The sequence below is a fragment of the Mirounga leonina genome, unplaced genomic scaffold, assembly GCF_011800145.1.
Source record: "Mirounga leonina isolate KUSES-001 unplaced genomic scaffold, KU_Mleo_1.0 Mir_115, whole genome shotgun sequence".
NCBI lineage: Eukaryota > Metazoa > Chordata > Mammalia > Carnivora > Phocidae > Mirounga > Mirounga leonina.
The window spans coordinates 70662924-70683346 of NW_023270268.1; the positions used below are offsets into that span (position 1 = coordinate 70662924).

Sequence of the window (20423 nt, forward strand, 5' to 3'; positions counted from 1 at the left end):
TTTATGAGAATCTCCAGAACTAAACTGAATAGATTATTCAGGCATTGCTCACTCACCATAAGCAGGCTCTGTGCTAGGCACCAGGGTTGAAAAAATGAACAAGACAGCCAAGGGAACTCAGCAGAGAACAGGGTGAGGGGAGGTGAGACAGCAGTCTACCAAGGCACATGGCATAGGAGAGCATTGAGGACGGTATCTACCACAGCCCTGGCAACTCAAGGAAGACTCATTGTAGGAAATAACCGTTGAACTGAGTTCTGAAAGATGAAGGGGATTAACTAAGTCAGTGAGATGGTGAGTGTTTTGGTCAGAGAGAACATTATTAGAGAAGGCCAGAGACATGGAAGCACAGGTGCAGTTGGGGAAGCACCAAAATTTAGCAAGGCTAGGGTCCAGAGTGCTTACACGGAAGTTGTAAATGAGAAGGCCAGAAAGTAGGCCCTACAAGTCATATCTTACTCTAGAGGCCAGTGTTTTCATACTTCAGTGTGCACTAAATTCACCTGCAGAGTGTTAAAGCAAACATTCCCAGACCTCACTTTCATGGAGGGCTGCAGCGGGGTCCAGGAATCTGGATTTTAAACAAGTATTGTAGATACTTAGGTAAAGGTGATAAAGTGATCTAAGATGGTACCTGTGAGGATGGAGAGATAGGGCAGAAGAGGAGTGAATTAGGAAGTTGAGAGCTAGAGCATTTAGATTTGATTTGGGGAGTAAGAGAGGATGAAGGAGAATAGATGAGAGGATGGATCCTGGTTTCTGATTTAGGTAACTGAGTAGGTGGTGGTGCTATTAAACAATCCTGGAAAACAGGAGAAGAGGCAGGCTTTATGGAGGCTGTCAGTGGTAATAATGAGTCAGGTTTGGGACATGGTGACTTTGGGTTGGATCAGGTAGAGGTAGTCAGTTAGTGATACTGGTATTTAGTTGGGAAAAAAAAAACTTGTTTGTAGCTATATATTTAGAGTGAGCACAGATGCCAGATTGACTGTTTTCAGCTTAGCTACTTTAACATTTCCTTACCTGCAAATAGGCTGCCTATTCATGTAAACACTTATTTAAAATGGCACAGATGCCAGATTGACTGTTTTCAGCTTAGCTACTTTAACATTTCCTTACCTGCAAATAGGCTGCCTATTCATGTAAACACTTATTTAAAATGGCAGAATTATTTTTAAAAAATAAGTAAAATAGCAGAATTTTGTGAAGTACAAGCCTCAGGTAAAATAATAATTTTTGACAAACTAGGTACAGAAGACTATACTTTAACTCTTAAAACAGAACATTAATTAGCTTCCTTGATATAACACAGAACATTTAAATTCTCTTATCATTGATTCTGAAACCACTGATTCTGTGACATAATCCTATGAATGTGTTGGGAGTTGAGTGCTGAAATCAACTATGAAAGAACACATGACTTTTATTTTGGTACTTTTAATTTTACATTGAGTTAGTTGATCAATACTATCACATTCTGAGTTTTATAGTGTTAATTCTTGATCTTCTCCTCTTAAAGTAATGGAAAGTTCAAAATCAATTTTAAGAAATCAGGGACCAGTGGCTCCATTTTAAGCAGATATTTTAATACCAGTTGAGATCAGTAAGATCTATGCGTATTTCCTCCACATTATCTTGATCTGGCCATTTAGAAGTTCTCTTCCAACAAAGTTGGTATTTGCTCTTTCCCTGAAAAAATGGATCACTAAAAGCAGAAGAAATTAAGAGACCTCCCCCAAATAAACAGTGACTAATTTTTCAGTACTAAAGTCAAGTATTTAAAACATGGGTTTAATAGAGGTTAAAGCATTAGAGTAAAACATAAAACATTTGGTTCACCACCATCTTATTTTTGAAATTTATTATAATAGCAAAGTATAAAATAACACATAAAAGTAAACTATTTAGGTAAGTGACAGATTTTTTGGGAGGATATTTTGGCTTAGTTTATACATACAACCCAAGATTCTACCTCTACACATGCAACATTGGGCTTCTGAGCTCTAGTTAATCCCACAGATTCACTATTTTCCTGGCCTGTTAGGTATTTCTGATTTTAAGAAGGCTTTCTGCACAAAAATACAGATGTTTCACAGCTGCCCTGTACTCCACTAGCAGAGTGCACCCCATCACACACAAGGGTACTCTCAAGGTACTAAGTTAACATGCCCAGATGCTGAGTTCAGAGAACTGATAAAGCTATATAGAGTTAGCACCTGTCCTGTGTAAATGATGGGAAGAATGCATCAGAGATTTCTACCCTCCAAGGCCAGGCAATGTTCCAGAAAACTTGCAAAATCCTTTTTGTTCCCTGTTAGTTGAGTCAGTTTGCAATAGATGAGGTACCGATGTGGAGATGTGGCTTGAATTTGCTACATGGGCTCAAGCAATAGAGTAAAAAAACCAGAAGACCCAGATTTTGGTCCCCCAACTGATTTGATGTGGGAGTTTGGGGAGGCAGTCAAACCCTGTCAGCTGCATTCTCTCTATCAGCATGATGAAGATAAAATATCTATCCTTTGCCAACCTCACTAAAGCATTTTGAAGATTAACTTTTATGAGGCTCTCACAACATGTGACTATTGTAGCAGAGACAATTAGTATTCTATCATAGCTGAGAGTTCTGCCATATTGGGGAGAGCTTTGTAGAAAAATATCTCTTGTTATTTGTAGAACAGGGGTAGGGGAAGAGCAAGATCCTCCCAAGCAGCACATCCTTTGAAGAATTAGGGGAGATTGATCTTCAACTTCATAAGAAATAACAAGTATCTTGACACTAGCAAAGTTTTTAAAATTTATTTTCCAAGATATGGTTATTAGTGAACTGGGGAAAATCTGCCCTGATCAAACAGTCAGAGATATATTGTATTACTAATTAAGGACATGATAAAAATAGAATCCTAGAGCTGGAAGGAAAGCCAGTAATCCTCTAGGCCAACCATCTTCCATAAAGACTCTAGCAAACTCCCATCCAATCTGTGTTTGAATTATCTTTGATAAAATGGAGCTCATTGCTTCACCTTTCATCATACACCTTCACACACACACACACACACACACACACACACACACAGATTAGAATGTTAGTAGAGGAGACTCCCTTCAGAGTCATATATATGGTTGTACGTATTGGTTGTGCAAGGATATCTGGATGAGGGGGAACAAGTCAGGTCTGAAATCTAACCCTCTAACTTCATTTGCTAAATTATGTGCCTGGATGTGGGATTGTGACCTCCAGGGAAAAGGGGAGTCCATGTATTTGGCCCCCCAGAGAAGATCTCCTTTTATAGTCTGATCGGAAATGGCAGATATCACTGGCATAGTTATTTCCTCTCTATTAGAGAAAGCTTTGACATGCGATACTTGAATCTTTTTACCCTGTACCTCATAGGAAGAATTACTCCTCCATCTCTCAGGCTCCCATATTTTGGGAGTAACTGTGGGAGACATAATAAGAAGATCTCCATATTCAGACAGGCTTACAAAATCGACACATCTCTTGGACAGCCATTGTGTGAGGCGAACGTGATAACCACTACACTACGGAAACTTGGACAGCCATTGTGAATGCAGCTACTTCCTTGGATCCTTGGAATAGTGTGTATGTGTGTGTGTGTGTGTGTGTGTGTATGACTGGGGGAGGTCAGTTCTGGAGGTGTAAGCAACGCTTACACTAGGTGTAAGCAAAGGATGGACTCCTAGGGCGGTTCTAACTATGATGTTCTGTCATCTCAGCATGTCTCATGGGTGTGTGTGTTAACACTATGATCAAAATCGCTGTTGACAACTAGCTGAGGAGGTGAAGAGGTGTCTAGAACCTTAGATGCATGGATTCTAATTCCAAATGACCTTGGCCACTTAGGGATATAGTTAGAAACCATTAGGAGAATCTATTATATTTTTAAATCTGTAGCTCCAGACTGTCCTCAGGCTTTAAAGAGTTTGAACCCATTAAACTGCGTAGACTGCTTTGACAGCAGAGTGTTGGTTAATTACAGTGGCAAACTAATTATAAGGTTTATAAGGTTTCCCAGTAATTGATTCCCTTTCAAGTATGTGGAAACTTTACTTGATATGCATTTGCTTCTGAAACTCATGGGAATAAACCAGATTCTGGGGTAGTGTGTCTTAGAATCAAGAAGACCATTCCAATTGCATTTGGAATCCTTATTCAGGGCAAAGGGACTCTTCTCAGTATTTTGTTCATTAATTCTTTCATTCATTCATTCACCAATTCATTCATTCATCCATCCATTCATTCACTCATTCATTCATTCAGTAAATACTACATTAATAGTATGTACCTAGCATTAGTAGTCTCCAGGGATACAAAGACATATTGGATATAGTCACTGCCACATATAGGCTTACTAGTTGGGGAGATTGACAGAAATAAGTAATTAAAGCTATATGTTAATTATTGGTATTAGTAATGCATTTAAGGTACTAACAAAACATTGAGGAGGACATCCCTAATTCTGTGTGGGAGAACAGGGGGGGAATGCTGGTGGGGGCACAGAGTAGCACTCACTGAGGAGATAAACTTTAAATGCAATATTAAAGAATGGGTAAGTATTCAGTGTACAGAAGGCAAGAATTTGGGATGGGGAAATGGAAGAAATGCAGAGCCATGAGAGAATAAGAAAATCAAGCATCTGCCATCACTGTAGACAACCAATTATAACAGGCACTGCTATGGCTAAACCTCTTCTTCCACACACAATGTATATAAAACACTTTGCTAGTTCCATAAAAACAAAAGAGATAATCCTTACAAAGTCATCACAATGCATGAACACATTCTTGTCTCTATGTCACAGGTGAGGGAAGTAAGGTTTAGAGAGGGTACGTTATTAGAATGAGATCACACAGATAATGTGTAGGGAAGCCAGGATCTGAAACTTGGGCTATCTGATCCTGGAGCACAAGCTCTTAACCAGTATGTTTTTATAGCCTCTTCAAATGTGAGGATTATGAAGCAATGTATGATACATGCCATCAAAAGCCTTTCAGCCTATTTTGTTTTCATTTTGAGGAGAGGCAATTAATTCTATCAAGAATTAGCCCTCAGTTTCCTCAATGTGAAATGACAAAGTTGTGTGTGAACTCCAAAGACCTTTCTATCTCTAAGCTTCTATTTTAATTTAATCTTGCCTCAAGCTTAAGAACACTTTCTTATTGTCTTACGTATATCTTCCTAAAGACTTATATAATAGACGGCATATCAGTTATTAAAGACTCAAATGCATAGGGCATTTTGATTATAATCATCCTTTGGATGAATATGAAACAACAATGTGTCCAGCTTTTCACATTAAATTCTTGCATACAGAGGAAAAAAGTGTTCTTATCACTAAAGTACATGATATGTATTTTAATTCCCTGATTAATTACTAAATTCTTCACAGAGCTCTTTCCAATTTTTCAAAAAAGAATAGGAGTGAGCAGTAGATGGACTTCGATGAATGATGGAGGGGTCGTTCTGCTCTTCTTTGCTGCATGATTTAATAAACCAATATACTCTAGCTTTACTATATTCTCCTATAGGCCTGCATGTAATAGCAGGCAGTACCAAATACAGGCTTAAAAAAAATTATTTTCTTTTAACTATTTGCCCTAAAGGCAGACTGGACTTCTGTCAAGTCTAGAGAGGTGTCTATTTTACTTTTAAGCAATATCTATAACACGTTACAGTGGGCATTGGCTTTTTTTTTTTTTTTTAACTTTCCCAAATCTAAACTCTGAATTTGGAAAATTGCCCATTTGTGGAGAATTGGTGGTAAGCAGATATGCACTTTCCCAAACTATCTTGCAAATAGGGTATGGCTGTGTGATTCAGCTCCACCAACCAGCCACACCTGTCCCCACTTTGAATTGGGCTTTGGGGGCACGCAGAAGTAGGCATGGTAGAGAATTCATCCTGGCAGTGGGTGGGGGAACAGATGAAGCTCCAACATGGGCTTTCCATGGCAGCAGCAGCAGTGGTGAGCAGCTGAACCAGTGCTCAAGTCTGGGGTGTAAGGGGTGCAAGCTCTGATGTTTCTTTTCTGTGAAGATAGCAGTGGGGTCTGTACTAGCCTAGTCTGAGGTTTGACTGAGGCTGTGCCCTGCCTGCTGCCCAGTCTCTCCATCCCAAGCCAAGTTCTAGAAGTCTGTGAGTGCCCCAGTGTACTTAAAAAAATTTTTTTAGAAACTTTTTATTTTGAAAAAAATACCTAGCCTACAGAAAAATTGCATGTATAGAACAATGGACTCCCATAATTTACCAATTTCCCCAGATTTACCAATTTTTAACATTTTGTTGTTATTTTCCTCTCTCTCTTTCTGTCTCTGTTTCTGTCTTCCTTGTCTCACTCACTCTCTCTCTCTCTATATGTAATTATATTATACATAGTATTATTTTCATTATTCCAAATCACTTGAGAGTAGGTTACATACACTACACCCTTTTACCCCTTCATACTGCAGGATGTATGTCCTATAAACAAGGCTAGTCTCCTACATAGCCATAGTTTAGTTATCAAATTCAGGAAACATAACACTAATATTAATCTAATTTCCAGTCTATATTCAAGTTTCAATTATGCCAAAAGTGTGCTCTATCACAATTTTCTTTCCCAGTCCAAGATCCAATCTGGGAACATGTATTGCATTTAGTTGTCATACCTGTTAAGTCTTCTTTTAATGTGTAAACATCGCAGTTTTTCCTTGTTTTTCATGACATTGACACTTTTAAAAACATAATCTGTTTACTTTATAGAATATCCCTCGTTTGGGGTTTGGCTGATATTTTTCTCATGATTAGATTTAAGTTGTGCAGTCTCAGCAGTAATACTACATGAGTGATGTTGTATCCTTCTCACGGCCTCAGATCCAGAGATGGGCATGGAGATGATTACTGTATTGGTGATGTTGATTTTGATTACTTATTTAGGGTGTTGTCCAATTTCTCCATTGAAAAGTCATTTTTTTCTCTTATAATTTAGCTGGTTGCTATACATATTTTTAAATATTTTATTTATTTATTTTGAGAGAGCACGTGAGTGAGGGGTGGGGAGGAGCATAGGGAAAAGGAGAGAGAGAATCCTAAGTAGGCTCCATGCTCAGTGCAGGGCTGATGTGGGGCTTGATCTCACCACCCTGAGATCATGACCTGAGCTGAAATCAAGAGATATCAACTGACTGAGCCACCCAGACACCCTGAGATGGTTGATATTTTGACGTTATATAAATATCCTGTTTCTTCTCAAACTGCCCCCTTCCTCGGATTTAGCATCCATTTATCATTTTTGCTTGAATCAATTTTTACTATGATGAACTGCAAAATGGTGATTTTTCTATTTTCATCATTCCTCCTATGCCTATTAATTGTCCAAATATACTTTTAATAAATCCCCTTTCTACTTAAATAAGCCAGAGTTGGTCCCCATTGCTTACAGTTAAGAACCCTGGGGTTTGATTTACTTGTATATTTAGGCAGCTAGTTCCAAGAACCTATCAAACCAGCTCACTCAAATGGTTAATCTAGCCAGTCCAAGGAGAGACAGTGAGGAACATTCTTAGGAAAATAAATAATACAACTTTTCATGGTGCCTCATTCCATTTTTAAAACAGACCAGACTTTCTTCCACTGCCAGCCAAATGACTATCAAACTGAATACATAAAATATCAAATTGTTATACTAAAACTGAAAAGCAGGAAAATATCAACTTTTGTGACTAAATGCCAAACACCTAGATATTTGGGAATATCTAGCATATTATTATTATGTTTACTTTTCACTTAGATTTTTGTTTGTAATAAACATCAAAATAAAGAATAATAGTGTAATGGAAATAGCACACTGGGGTAAGGCAGGCTTCATTACAGTGCTAGCTCTGCTAACTAACCTACATGGGACTTTTTTAGCAAATCTCTTACTTTTCTGAACCTTAATTTTCCTCATCTGTGAAATGAGATGGTTGAATAGAACACTTCCAAGAGTCTTTCAAACTCAGGATTCTATGACCTCAAAACTGAACATTAGTGTAATTATTGGAGACATAAAGAACTGTTAACCTAGAATATTCTAATGAGTACATTTGGATCCAAGATTATTCTGGTATAAAGATTAGCAACTGTGAGATAACTCCCAAGTTATTCAAAGAATAGAAATATCAAAACAATTTAGAGAACAACTTACAGTCTAGAGATGCTAAAGCAGTCTTAGGCTGTCTGAATAGATGTCTTTCCCAAGAGATAAACAGTCTCACAGTGCTTGGCATTGGTGAGATCACATCTTGAGCAGTGTGTCTTGCTCAGAGGGCCATACTTTCATGGAGGCATTAAAACATCAAAAATGTCGTTATGAAAAATGATTGAGTGAACTGGGCTGTTTATCTTGGAGAAGAAAAGATTTAATGGGATGAGGACATGATAATTCTCTAAATACTTGAAGGTTTGTTTTATTCAGGTGGAACATAAAATGTTTTTTGTGTTTTCTCCAGACAGAAAAGCTACAACCAACTGGGTGGAGGTTGTGGTATGGAAATAAGGGAAGAAACTTTATTCAAACATAATTGTGATAGCTGCTCTTACCAGCCCCTCTGTCAGGGACATCATCATGTCTCTGTGATCTCAGAAAGCTACCCAAGAATCAAGCTTTTTGCTAGGGTCTCAGTGCAATAGATCAGGCCTTGTTCTCCATGTAGATGATTTCAGATCATTACTTCTCAAATGTTAATGTACACATAAATCACTGGGTATCTTGAGAAATTCAGTAGGTCTGGGATGGGACCTGAGATTCTGCATTTCCAGCAAGCTCCCAGGTGTTTCATGTGCACATAATCACCTGCCCAATCAGATGTTACATCCCCACATGACCAAAGGATACCATTCAGTATAAGCATTCGTGTTACGATTAACACCCATGTGAAAGGAAGTAAAAAGATGTTTTGCAATTCTATCAGCTTCATCATCTCATGATGTTTAAATGTTTTCCTGTTTCTCATTTCCTTAAAGAGGTTCCATATTTTCTGACCTTTTACCATTTTTGCTTGCTTGGCATGATGGTACTGGCATGGCTCTGTCTACTTCAAGGTAACCAGGAAACATTCTCCCAGGACATTATGAATTTTGCTTATTTTAGATCATTACTTCAGTTGACTACAACCATTTTTGGTAGGACACACAGACACACACACACAAACAAACATACCATCTCATGGTGCTTTTTATTGGATTTTGTCCACAAGGCATGATGGTCTAGGAACAGAGGCCTGTGTGTGCACAGGGACTCTGTGCTCACCTTCAGCTCCCCCTTCACTCTAGGCTTTATCCATCTCCAAATAGGCATCTCACTCAATGGGAACTGGCTAATGTATCCAGGGCCTTCTTCTTGTTATTGCCTTGAGGAAATTTTTATCTCACCTTGATACCATACCAGCTTTAACCCTCAAGGCTATTCAGAACAATCGTAGCCTCTTCCTATGTAGTAACCCTTCAAACATTTATATGGAGTCATCGTGGTCTCTTTGAGTCTTTACTTCCAAGCTAAATATCCTCAGTTCCTTCAATCATTACTCATATGAAATGGTTTGAATTCCTATACCATACCAGTTGCTTTAAAAACTATATAATTTTTAAGAGGGTGTGTAGGAGTGGGAATTTTGTGGCTCTTTAGGTAGATTTCTGGCATCATAACACCAATCATCTCTTGGAATCTTCATGACTTACAGGTCACCATATGGCATTCTATTTGGGAAAAAAATGTTTGCACTACACCAAGTCCCACTTGTAGGGTTTTTCTGGTTTTTTGTTTGTTTGTTTTTGTTTTTTTCCAGAGGTATATATACATGAGCAGGAGTTTTGGGGAGTTCTTTATGTACCTTCAATGCAAACTCTTCCACCTGGCGCAGATTCACCCTATTTCAGAGCTGCTGGAAGGGTTCTATGTGTTTTTCTTGCATGAAATGGTGGATAAGTAGCCTCTTCCTATCTAAATGAGTTCATTATTTTTCATCTGTGCAATTTCTAGCAGTGACGGTCTAAAACAAATACATAGGAATGATCAGTTTAGTAAAATCTCACATGAAGAATAATAATGGTCATTTATCTAATGGAGTTTTAATAGGAGAAGTAGTACATTGGTACTAATAAAGATCAGTCAAAAATGACATAATAAGACAACATTGGCAGTGTGTTGTATTATACTCTGAGCTCTGAACAATCAGCAGTGATCTGGATATTTAACTAATAGGGTATTAACTATCTTCCTGTATATATTCTGTATGATATGCTAATATATAAGATATAAAAATCTTTCTTAAAGGAATGAGGAAAGAAGTTTTCCATTTGGTTTCCCTAGTAAAGGGGATGGCACAGGTGAGGAGGGGTGGAAGTGGGGAAGGTGGAGATGAAGGTCATTAACAGAAATGTAACCCTTAATTCATAGCACTCTGGTGGTCTTGGTCCCTGATACATGGGTTACATGCTGTATAGTAAATAAATTCTGAATTATAAAAAAGTGATACATATTTGGAAACTTGGCAACCTTATTTCCTTTATCAGTGTATTTGAAGTTACATCATGTTTAGATGTCCCCAAACACTCAGATTGGACTTAAGTCTCTTAATAAGGAAACATTAGGCTGGGGCTGACCTTCACTTTTAGTGCAGGAAATGCATACTAGTTATTCTATAAGTGTATCAAGAAGTTAATTCTAGAATATAAAACCTTTAAACAGCTCTAGCTTATGCCTGTGTTGGCAACATGTGATCTCAGTGAAAAGTGTAAAAAAGCAGACTGCCAGATGTTTTGACTATATGAGACATCACATCTTAATGTTTCCTAGGTTGGCAGTAGTAATACTAGAGATTCAGGATTTTAAAATTAACAAGTTCTGTTCTAACCTTTTCTTAATCTTTACTTTAAAAATATCTTATACTCAAAACATTCATATGCTGGAATTTTTCTTTAAAAGACATGTGTTTAGGAAGAATGTTTATAAACCATAAACAAAATCTAGGAAGTAAATATATTATATAAGCTATTGGCCAGTATGATTGGGGAATGATATTTTCAGGTTAATCAAATACTCTGCAATATTATACCATGAGTATTATAATTTTTAAGTGTTAGGAGCTCAGTATTGCTCTCATATCAAGCATGATTTGCTTATAAATATATCAGAAGGCACTTCAAATTCTTGCTGGGGCTTGTGTCATCCATAGGAAGACTTTGAGGAGAAGGGGCAGGTGCCATTTGAGATGGGGGGAAAGGGGAAGGCAGCAGCTACACCTGACCAAAACAACCAACCCCAGCCTCTCAGGAGCATTACCACATTCTCCTTAAAACATCTCCTCTACCAAGCGAATCTTCAAAGAGTCTCCTCTGAAAATGCAGATACCCCTGCAGGGTGTGTGTATGTGTGTGTGTGGTGTACTGGTATTAATTATATCTTTGTTAGCAAAAGGTTGAAAAAAGGAAATGACACAGGATAGAAAATAGTGGCATCAAGGAGGAGAAAATGGATCTTTTAGAGAAGTGGAAATACACATGACAAATATTACTTATTTTACAGTTTTGCTTTAGGGTCTCAATTATGACAAACTACTGTTACAGATGTTGAAACAACATTTTATAATCTTATCTTGGATTGGCTTCTTATACTTGTTGTTTCCAGTGAACCTAAATGAATCCCCAGTGGCCAGATCTAATGTATTAACATAATTCATGTTACTCAACTGTTCCCCTTCATGAAGATTTTTTTAAAAAGCTAAGTCAAGTCATAATTAAAGACAAACACAAAACACTTTTGGGGGAAGACAAATAAAAATGGCTACTTTTAGAGCTGTTAATAATCTTATAATTTTTGTCACTTAAATTTTCTTTAGTTAATGTGAAGCCAGAGGGTGTGGAATGTTTCCTCAGCCAGTTTAAATAAATCAAAAAAGTCTGGTTTTGAATGCCCATAATGGAGATCAGTTACAATTACACATAAATGTTTTGTTTGATTGTCTCCTGAAATAACTTTCTTTTATAACAAAAAACATTATCGAGGATGCTTCATTAAAAATAAAAAACAAATTTTAGTTCAAAATTGAAATTACATTGCTCTATATTTATACCATCCCAGAAAAAAAAAAAGGTCGGCTAAGGAAATATTCAGAGACATGTAATTATTTTGCTCTAATTGGCATTTAATTCACATGTACAAACAAGCATTGCAGTACAGAGCATATAGAGGTATTAAAGGGATTAAGACTGTAGGTTATCTGACGGGAATAAAGAGTTTGGTCTGAACTGAATCTAAAATATATTTAATCGCCATTGGCCCCCTTGGTCAAAAGGAAAAAAAAAAAAAGTAAATCTAAAACAGTCACTAAAGAAACAACATTTGCTTCAGTTGCTTGGATGATAAATTCCCCTTGGAAATAAGTGGCAAGGCAACTGAAAAACAGCACAACTCTAGGGCCCTGCTCCTAAGAAATATACCTGTGGCATTTACTATGAAACCAAGAAATATATGTTCTATCTATCTGTAATGGATGTCAACTTTTCAAATGAACTAGCAGGGTGTGTTTTTGAAAGTCTGTGGCTTCTACAATGAATTCAGGTTCTATGGTAAATTGGATGAATTAGCTAGATGTAAAAGACTTAATAGGCTTTATTTACAAAATCATTAGGTTGTAAAAACAAAGGCCCTACAGGAGTTTTAGATTTGACTATTTTTTAAGGCTTCTTGTGAACACCTCCCCCACTCCAGACTGCCTATTTACAAAACATTTTATTTTAGAATCTCTTGGATACAGAAAAGAGAAGAATTAGAAGGCGTAGCAAATGACTGCAAATATTTTGTTTCATTTTCATTTTAAGGTATCAGCCAAGTAACACCAGTGTATCAAATAAACTCCAAAGTTGGCAGAAGTGTTAGTAAATCTGCTCATTCCTGATCCATTTTACCAAATATGTATTCAGATTTTTAATACATATTTTAGAATGTTTGGGCTATTTATCTTCTCCTTTGTGATTAAAGACAGGTACACACAAGAGGATGATGTGATCTCTCATAAGGAAGGATTCTTTATTTAACCTAAACGTATCAACACAACAAAGATTTTATCTACAGGCTAAATTCTACTCTTTGGGAAAGAGCTTGGGCTTTTCAAATGTAAACAAATAACTACATTATAAATCAGGTTGTAATAGGTATTATTTCTGGGGCAGGGGAAGTCCCACTGAGATGATCACATCATTTAATAGCTACTAAACTATTAAAGCCTTAGAAGTTTTATGTTTAACATTAATGGTCAATAGTAAATAGAAAAAAAAAGTATTGTGTTCTGAAATTTTGGCAAGCATATTGATTACAGTCTTTAGTAACATTTTCAAGTTAAGCTTGGCAGCAAAGATTTGTGAGTTTTACTGCAAGCCATCATATTTGCTGTTACAGCAGTGCACAAGCAAAAAACATTAAGTTGGGAGCATATGCAGAATCTCACATTTTGTCTATTCTTTCAAAGTAAAATGAAACCCTCAGACATTGTTCTAGACAATTGATTCAAGTTTCAATAACATCCTCCCTTGAAATATTCAGAAAACTGGGTTAAATTGTTTTTGGGTGCCTGAATTTACCAGATTGTTGTTTTAATTCTTCATTCACAAAAATGTTTAAACAACACAAAAAAATAATGTGAAGTTTTTGTAAATTGCCCAAGTAATCAATTATGAATTTTGTGTGAATGTGCAATTTTCTGAAGATTGACTCTATTCAGCAAAACCTTCCTATTTTACTCCTGTGAAGAAACTGTTTAGGGATCATAAATAGATAATATACAAAATTGTAAGTATCATTCTTAGGTGCAGATGGAAACATAAAACTCTAGTAATAATCTTTTAATTATTTCATCAGTCATTGTTGGAATGTTTCTTTGTTGCTAAACTTTCCAACTAATGTAGCTTTAATAAGAAACATGCAGATCACATCTATTATATATATTTAGAAATATACTTCAGTGACTAATTATTATCCATCAACTGTGATAGAATTCCATTAACAACTTTCAAAACAGGATGATGTCAGTAATATGGGAAATGTTTTTGGAATTCTGATAGTACTGATTCAGAAATCTTACAAAACTTATGAAATTGATTAATACCATCTTATATAAAAGTAAATTACAGTCTAAAAGAATTTCCTAACAGTCTTAGAAACTATTCGGTAATATTAAGTCATGAATGCAATAACATATTTATCAATTTTGAATTGCTCCAATGACACAAAAGCAACATCATCAATATTCACACATGTTACACACTAGTGTGAAGACACCACATATGATGACTGTATTTAACCATCTTTGGAACGGAAAGGAAGCCCAAATATCAAACTTGATGACTACAGCATTTAGGAACAGGAAAAAAAAAAAAAAAAGCTCAATTCATACTTTAAGAAGCTGAGTTAATATTTTGGTTATTTCCCCAACGTGTACACCTGCCTTTATAAGGAAGAACCAATCATGTGAATGAGAACTGGAGTCAAGGTTAAAATAATTTTTCCCAAGAGAGTAGAGTGCATCTGAGAGAAGCAGAGGCTTAGCTCAGAGGAGCATTAATAACCAGAGGCAGCACCTCCCCTGAAAAACATTAGAGCCTCTTGGACATATGTTTGAAATTCATCCCCCCAAGTCATCCTATGACTGTAGGGATAGGTGACAATGTCCCACTATCTGAAGGGGGAAAATACAGCACAGACCATTTAAAAAATCATCACTTTAAAAAATAATACAAAAGTGGCAAAGTGTTCTAACTGTCAAGAAACCTTTGCAGATGATAAAAAAAAAAAACAAAACCCTTTGTCTTTCCAATTATTGTTTGCCCTTCATCTGACATACATGCATCAATAGGATTACAACGGAAACACAGTCATCTCCAGGTTTCCTCTGGATTCCTTGATCTTGTTTAAAGAAACAGGCTCAGGGAATGCACAGAAAACAAACTTCCCCAATCGAAGTTCTGAGGTCTCTCCCCCCCCCCCCCGCCCCGCCCCCGCTCCTCCTCCCACCTCAGAAACCTGTCTAGTTTTACCCATAGCACCGGACAGAAATGTCATGGTCATGTTGCACCACTTCACTTGTTGAATTGTGTGAAGGCAGCGCTTGACCACAATAACTTAGTGAACCACCTTGCTCTTAAATTAGCCCCCAAGATTTCTTTCCAGTTCGATGGTAATGTCTTACCTGCATGTGTCCCTGGTACATTCTGCTTGGGCTTCTTCAAGGCTCCCTGAGGCCGCCGGATGCTTTCCCCCGTGTTTACTTGCACACCAACAGAGGGGAGAAGGCGGCGTGCACACTGTGTTTTAGACGGTGCCCCTGAGCCCGGTGGAAGGCTCCAGGTAGCCCGGCCACGGTGGCCCCCTGGCCGCTCTGCGGGCTGCCGGGAACTGTTCTCCGCTCGGGGTGCTGAAAGCGGACACAGGAGAGAGCGCGGAGGAGACGAGGAACCCAGGCGGCCACGCTCACCCGCAGGCGCAGGTCCTGCTTCACCGGGCGTCTCTAAAACTCACTCCTTCTCCACCGAACTCTTTCTCGCTTCCTGCCGGGCTGCCTCATGTCTCTCTCACTATCTTCGTCGCGAACCCCCTCCTCCTCCCAACCCTGACGCGAGCGCCCACACCAGCCGCCGCCGCAGCTGCCGAGCGGGGCGCGCGCAGCCCTCCCGGCCGCGTCCCTGACGAGAGGCCGCGGGGACGGGCACGCGCGCGCGTCCCCGGCGGGCCCGGGAGCAGCCCGAAGGCGGTGCGCGCACGCGGCGGCAAAGTGCCCGCGAGTGGTGGTCGCGCAAGGCGTTCAGGTGCGGCAGCGGCAACCACGGAGATTCCAGCAGAGTCGATGGTCAGATGCAAGAAAAGTGGGAGGAACATGCATTGTCTCTCCAAGGGCCACCAATACCGACTGAGCCTGTCATCCTACAAACATAATAGGCTGAGCGTGGGGGTTTCTGAAGAGTTTACTTCTGTTCTGATTCAGCTCTCACAAGTTGCCTCCATGTCACTCCGTGAATAAAGACTCCCCACTCACCCCATCCTCAATTCATCGCTGAGCACCCTATTTAAAATCCCAAACCCCAGTCCCTAAGGCCTTCCATGATTTTTCTCCCTAGCACTTAACATCATCCAACATCCCATGTTTTACATATTTTATTTATTGTCTGTCTCTATATATGCAATGTTATTTCCATGAAATCAGGGATATTTGGGGAGAGGAGTGTATCTGTTTTTGCACGGATGTATCAGCATAATATAATACCTCCTGCCACATGGTTGGTACTCTAAAAATATCTGTTGAATGAATGGGTCTTTGTAATATATAGGTAGAGTACATTTAGATATGTCTCAAAGAAACTGGATAGTTTGATAGTCTTTATATTATAAATGTATATACATGCACATACACACACCATGTGCTGGTATATACGTGTATACTGTGATTACCTAGTCTTGTTGGTAATAAGATCTCCAATTACACAACAACATGCCCTCCAATTATATACAGCATGATATAATCCCCCCATTAGTGCATATAGCATGATATACCTTTCAAAAAGTTAAAAAATTGATCAGCTCCCTAGGAAGATAAATATATATCGTATATAACTATATGAAAAGGAAAGTAGTAGAACAATGAATATAGTATTCAGAATGTTGGTAATTCTTGGTGAAGAGAGGCAGGGGAAGCGATGGGGAGGCATTTTATATGAAGGTTAATTGTCAATGTCTTAGCTATTAGCTTGGGTGGTGACTCGAGGATATGTATTACCTTATAAGAATTGCTATATAACTAAATAAAACAGAACTATGCATGGACTAGTGAGGAAAGGGTGAAATGAATCAAAGCAATGATAAATCTAATTGAATACATCTGTGGTCCTATAACAACTGACTGAACAGCCAACCAACCAATCAACCACAAAATGAATTAAGACTTGTAAAGGCAGAAGATGTGGATTCCTATTAGATTCCACCAATAGTTAACCTTGGAAAATTTACTTTGCCCTCTTTAGATTTTAGCTTTTCCATGTCCAAACCCTACGTGCTAAACTCATTGTTTTATCCTGAAAATTGAGATATGTTCATAGAAACTATAAACTGTAAAGTATCATCCATTTTTCTTTTATTGGCCTTTATAAGACAGAGCACTGGAATAGGAGTCAGCAGGCAGAAGGGCTAATTCCATCTTACTACCTCACTGCTCTTTTGAGCAAGTATAATAATTCTCTATTTCCTCATTTTTGAAGTAAGGCAAATATCTGCTCAGCCTGCTAAGGACTGAATGCATGCAAAGGGAATTGTAAATTATAAACCACCATACATGAGTATGTAAATAGACTTTTTTTCCAGTCCAGAAAAGATGAGTGATCATTTCCTGAGATGTCAAGCTCTACAAATTTAAAAGAGGGGAAAATGAAGGGGGGGAAATTGGAGGGGGAGATGAACCATGAGAGTCTATGGACTCTGAGAAACAAACTGAGGGTTCTAGAGGAGAGGGGGGGTGGAGAGGATGGGTTAGCCTGGTGATGGGTCTTAAAGAGGGCACGTACTGCATGGAGCACTGGGTGTTATATGCAAACGATGAATCATGGAACACTACATCAAAAACTAATGATGTAATGTATGGTGATTAACATAAAATAATAAAATAAAAAAAAACCAAGAAAACAAACAAAAAAACAATTTGACAATAACCAGTGAAGTTGAAAGCATCCAAATTTCCCAAGCTGTTAATTCCATTTCTTGGTAGACACCACTGAGGTATCCTTGAACATGTATGTAGAAAAGAACTCACAACAACATTGGTCCTAGTAGCAATATCTGGAACGAATCAAATGTCTATCATCTGGAGAGTAGATAATTCAATTATTATGTATTCAGACATCAAAAAAAAAGAAAGAAAAAAAGAAAAGAGGGGAAATATTTATGTAAAATACTAGCATATTGGTATAAAAATCTTGGAGAAACTCTACTGTTTGAAAGTGCTAGGATTCTATAAAGTAATGGGGGGGGGGAAACTTTTCCAATCCATTATAAGCTTACCATTATCTAATGGCAGATTCAAGGAGCCATCAACCATAAAAGCATTTAGACCAGCATGGCAACTACCTAGAGTTGAAGATAAAACTCAATATATCATTTTTTTAAAACTGGAGTAACTCATTTAGTTGCTCCCTACATTCAGAAAATACCAGGAACGTAAGTGCATCTGTGAAGATACCCTTGTCTTCATCCATATTTATTAAGAACTTAGTATGTGGGAGTGCTGAAATACATTGATAAATAAAATAAACATGGTCTCTATCTTCATTGAACCCATAGTTCAGCTTCCAGACAGAGGTACATTTTAGCATCCCAGGAAGATAAATTTATCTAGACTTTTCACAAAGAAACAAACAAACCTCTATAGAGATTCCATAACTTCTCATTTCCTCTATCTAAAAATTAACATCTAACCTCTTCTAGTCAAACATTTCCCCTTCAGTTTTGAACTTTAATCCTTTCTATAGCACAAATACTTTCTTCAAAGCCTATGAATAAAAGCTTTGTGAGCAAAAACACTTGGCTGACTATTAATTCAAATGTCAGTATCTTGAGATACTTTTGATTCACAGAACCATCTAGCAATTTATACATCTCATCTGGCTAGAGCAAAAATTGCCATCCAAATCTAGCATTAAAGCTCAAGTAATATGGTTTTTTGGTGTAAAAAGAAGCTTTTCACGTGCAAATAGATATACCAATAGAAAAGCCATAAGATAAAGCAGGTGTGAACTGTATTCTGGTGAATCCTAAGGATTTTATGATGCACATAACAAAAAGCTGAATCGTAATGTAATTATATTTGTGGAAATCTTTTTTGCAAATTGCAAATAGGTTATTTTTAAAAGATCTTGAAAGGAGAAAATGTGCATAACTTTCTCTATCCTCTGACTTCAGTAATGGTGAGAAAGCATTTCTTAGTGTAATTTCTGTTCTCCCCAGGGAATCAATAAGGTAAACTGGCATAAGGCAAACAAATTAGAGTTGCAGCAGTTTGGAAAAGGTGTGGTTCTTTTGGAACAAAAGCAAGTGGCAACAGCTATGTGTCTGCCTCTCTGATACCAGAATTAAAATGGAAATTAATACCAAACATCTAAATGCTTTATTTGACCTTTCACAGTATTTTCTAGTTTTCATATTAATAATTGGAATCATGGAAAAACAACTTTGAAGATGAATTGGTAATATGTGTCAAACTCAAACAATTATATCTATTGTAGGAAACAAAAGAAGAAAGTCTCTGTATACACTGTGCAAGGAAAGGTTACTTATGAATCTTTTCTAACCAGACCTGCAAACAGGAATACAATTCACTGGCAGTAATACCACCATCAGCAATAGTCTGACTTATAAGTGGCTGGGCTATGATTGCCCAGCTAAACTCAAAATAATTCATATGTTAAGGCATACATTGCATCTGAGGAAAAGAAAGATAATCCATATCTCATTCCTTTCACACTGCTGTTTTGCAACCTAAAATGGGCATGATTTAATACCAGGTCCCAGCTCCCGAAAATATTTCTCATTTTAAATTTAAAGACCCTTCTTACTCAAAGTGGTCTACTGACCAGCAGCATCAGTCTCCTGGTTAGAAATGCTGACTCTCAGGCCCCATCCATGATCTACTGAATCAGAATCCACATTTTAACCAGATCCCCAAGTGCTTTGTATTCACCATCTAATTCACCAACCACTGTGGCCTAGGTGGTTTATTTACTCATGTAAATATGTAGCAAAGCTAGCTCTTGCCTTTTGCAGTGATAGCAATGAGCAACATCTGTACCAAGAGAAAAGCACAATGCATATTCCCTTCCATTTATAAGATAATTTCACTGTATTTTGAGTGGCCAGAGGACTTGACATAAAATCAGAGCACACTCAGCTTTCTTACAGCAAGAAATGTGCTAATATTGCTTTTAGTTTTAATCATTATAATTAAATTAAAGAGTTGAGTGGTAGCAAAATATATTTTGTATTGCTCAAGTTAAATTTTATTAATAAATGAATCCTCCTGCATTTTAAATGGCTATTGAAAATTCAGGATTTATTAAATCTTTTAAAAAGCTGAGTAATAATGATGATGTCAGTATGCTTGTGGATTTAAAAAAAATCATTAATAATAGTCTTTTGGTGGTGATTCAACCATTCTTTTATAATCTGCACAATTCAAACCCTGCTGCTCAAAGATGGTGTAGGAGAGAACAAAAGTCAAAAAAACTGTAGACCCAAATTAAAATGACTAATTGGTTTTTATTGTTCAATCAGAGGGAGGAACATTTTGTTAAAGTTTGCCCACTTGCCCTTTTTGTATCTTTGACACATTGAATGGGATTAACTGGTGTTCAGGGC

The 20423-nt window shown here is 37.5% G+C and overlaps 1 protein-coding gene across 1 annotated transcript in view; it reads right to left on the reverse strand.

Moving 5' to 3' along the window:
* Positions 1 to 15656, reverse strand: part of PEX5L (peroxisomal biogenesis factor 5 like) — a 218116-nt gene extending 202460 nt beyond the window's left edge. Inside the window, exon 1 of the mRNA XM_034999482.1 lies at positions 15220 to 15656. Coding sequence (XP_034855373.1) covers positions 15220 to 15240 — 21 coding nt within the window. The 5' untranslated portion in view covers positions 15241 to 15656. The remainder of the gene's footprint in view (positions 1 to 15219) is intronic.
* Positions 15657 to 20423: the final 4767 nt, after the last annotated feature.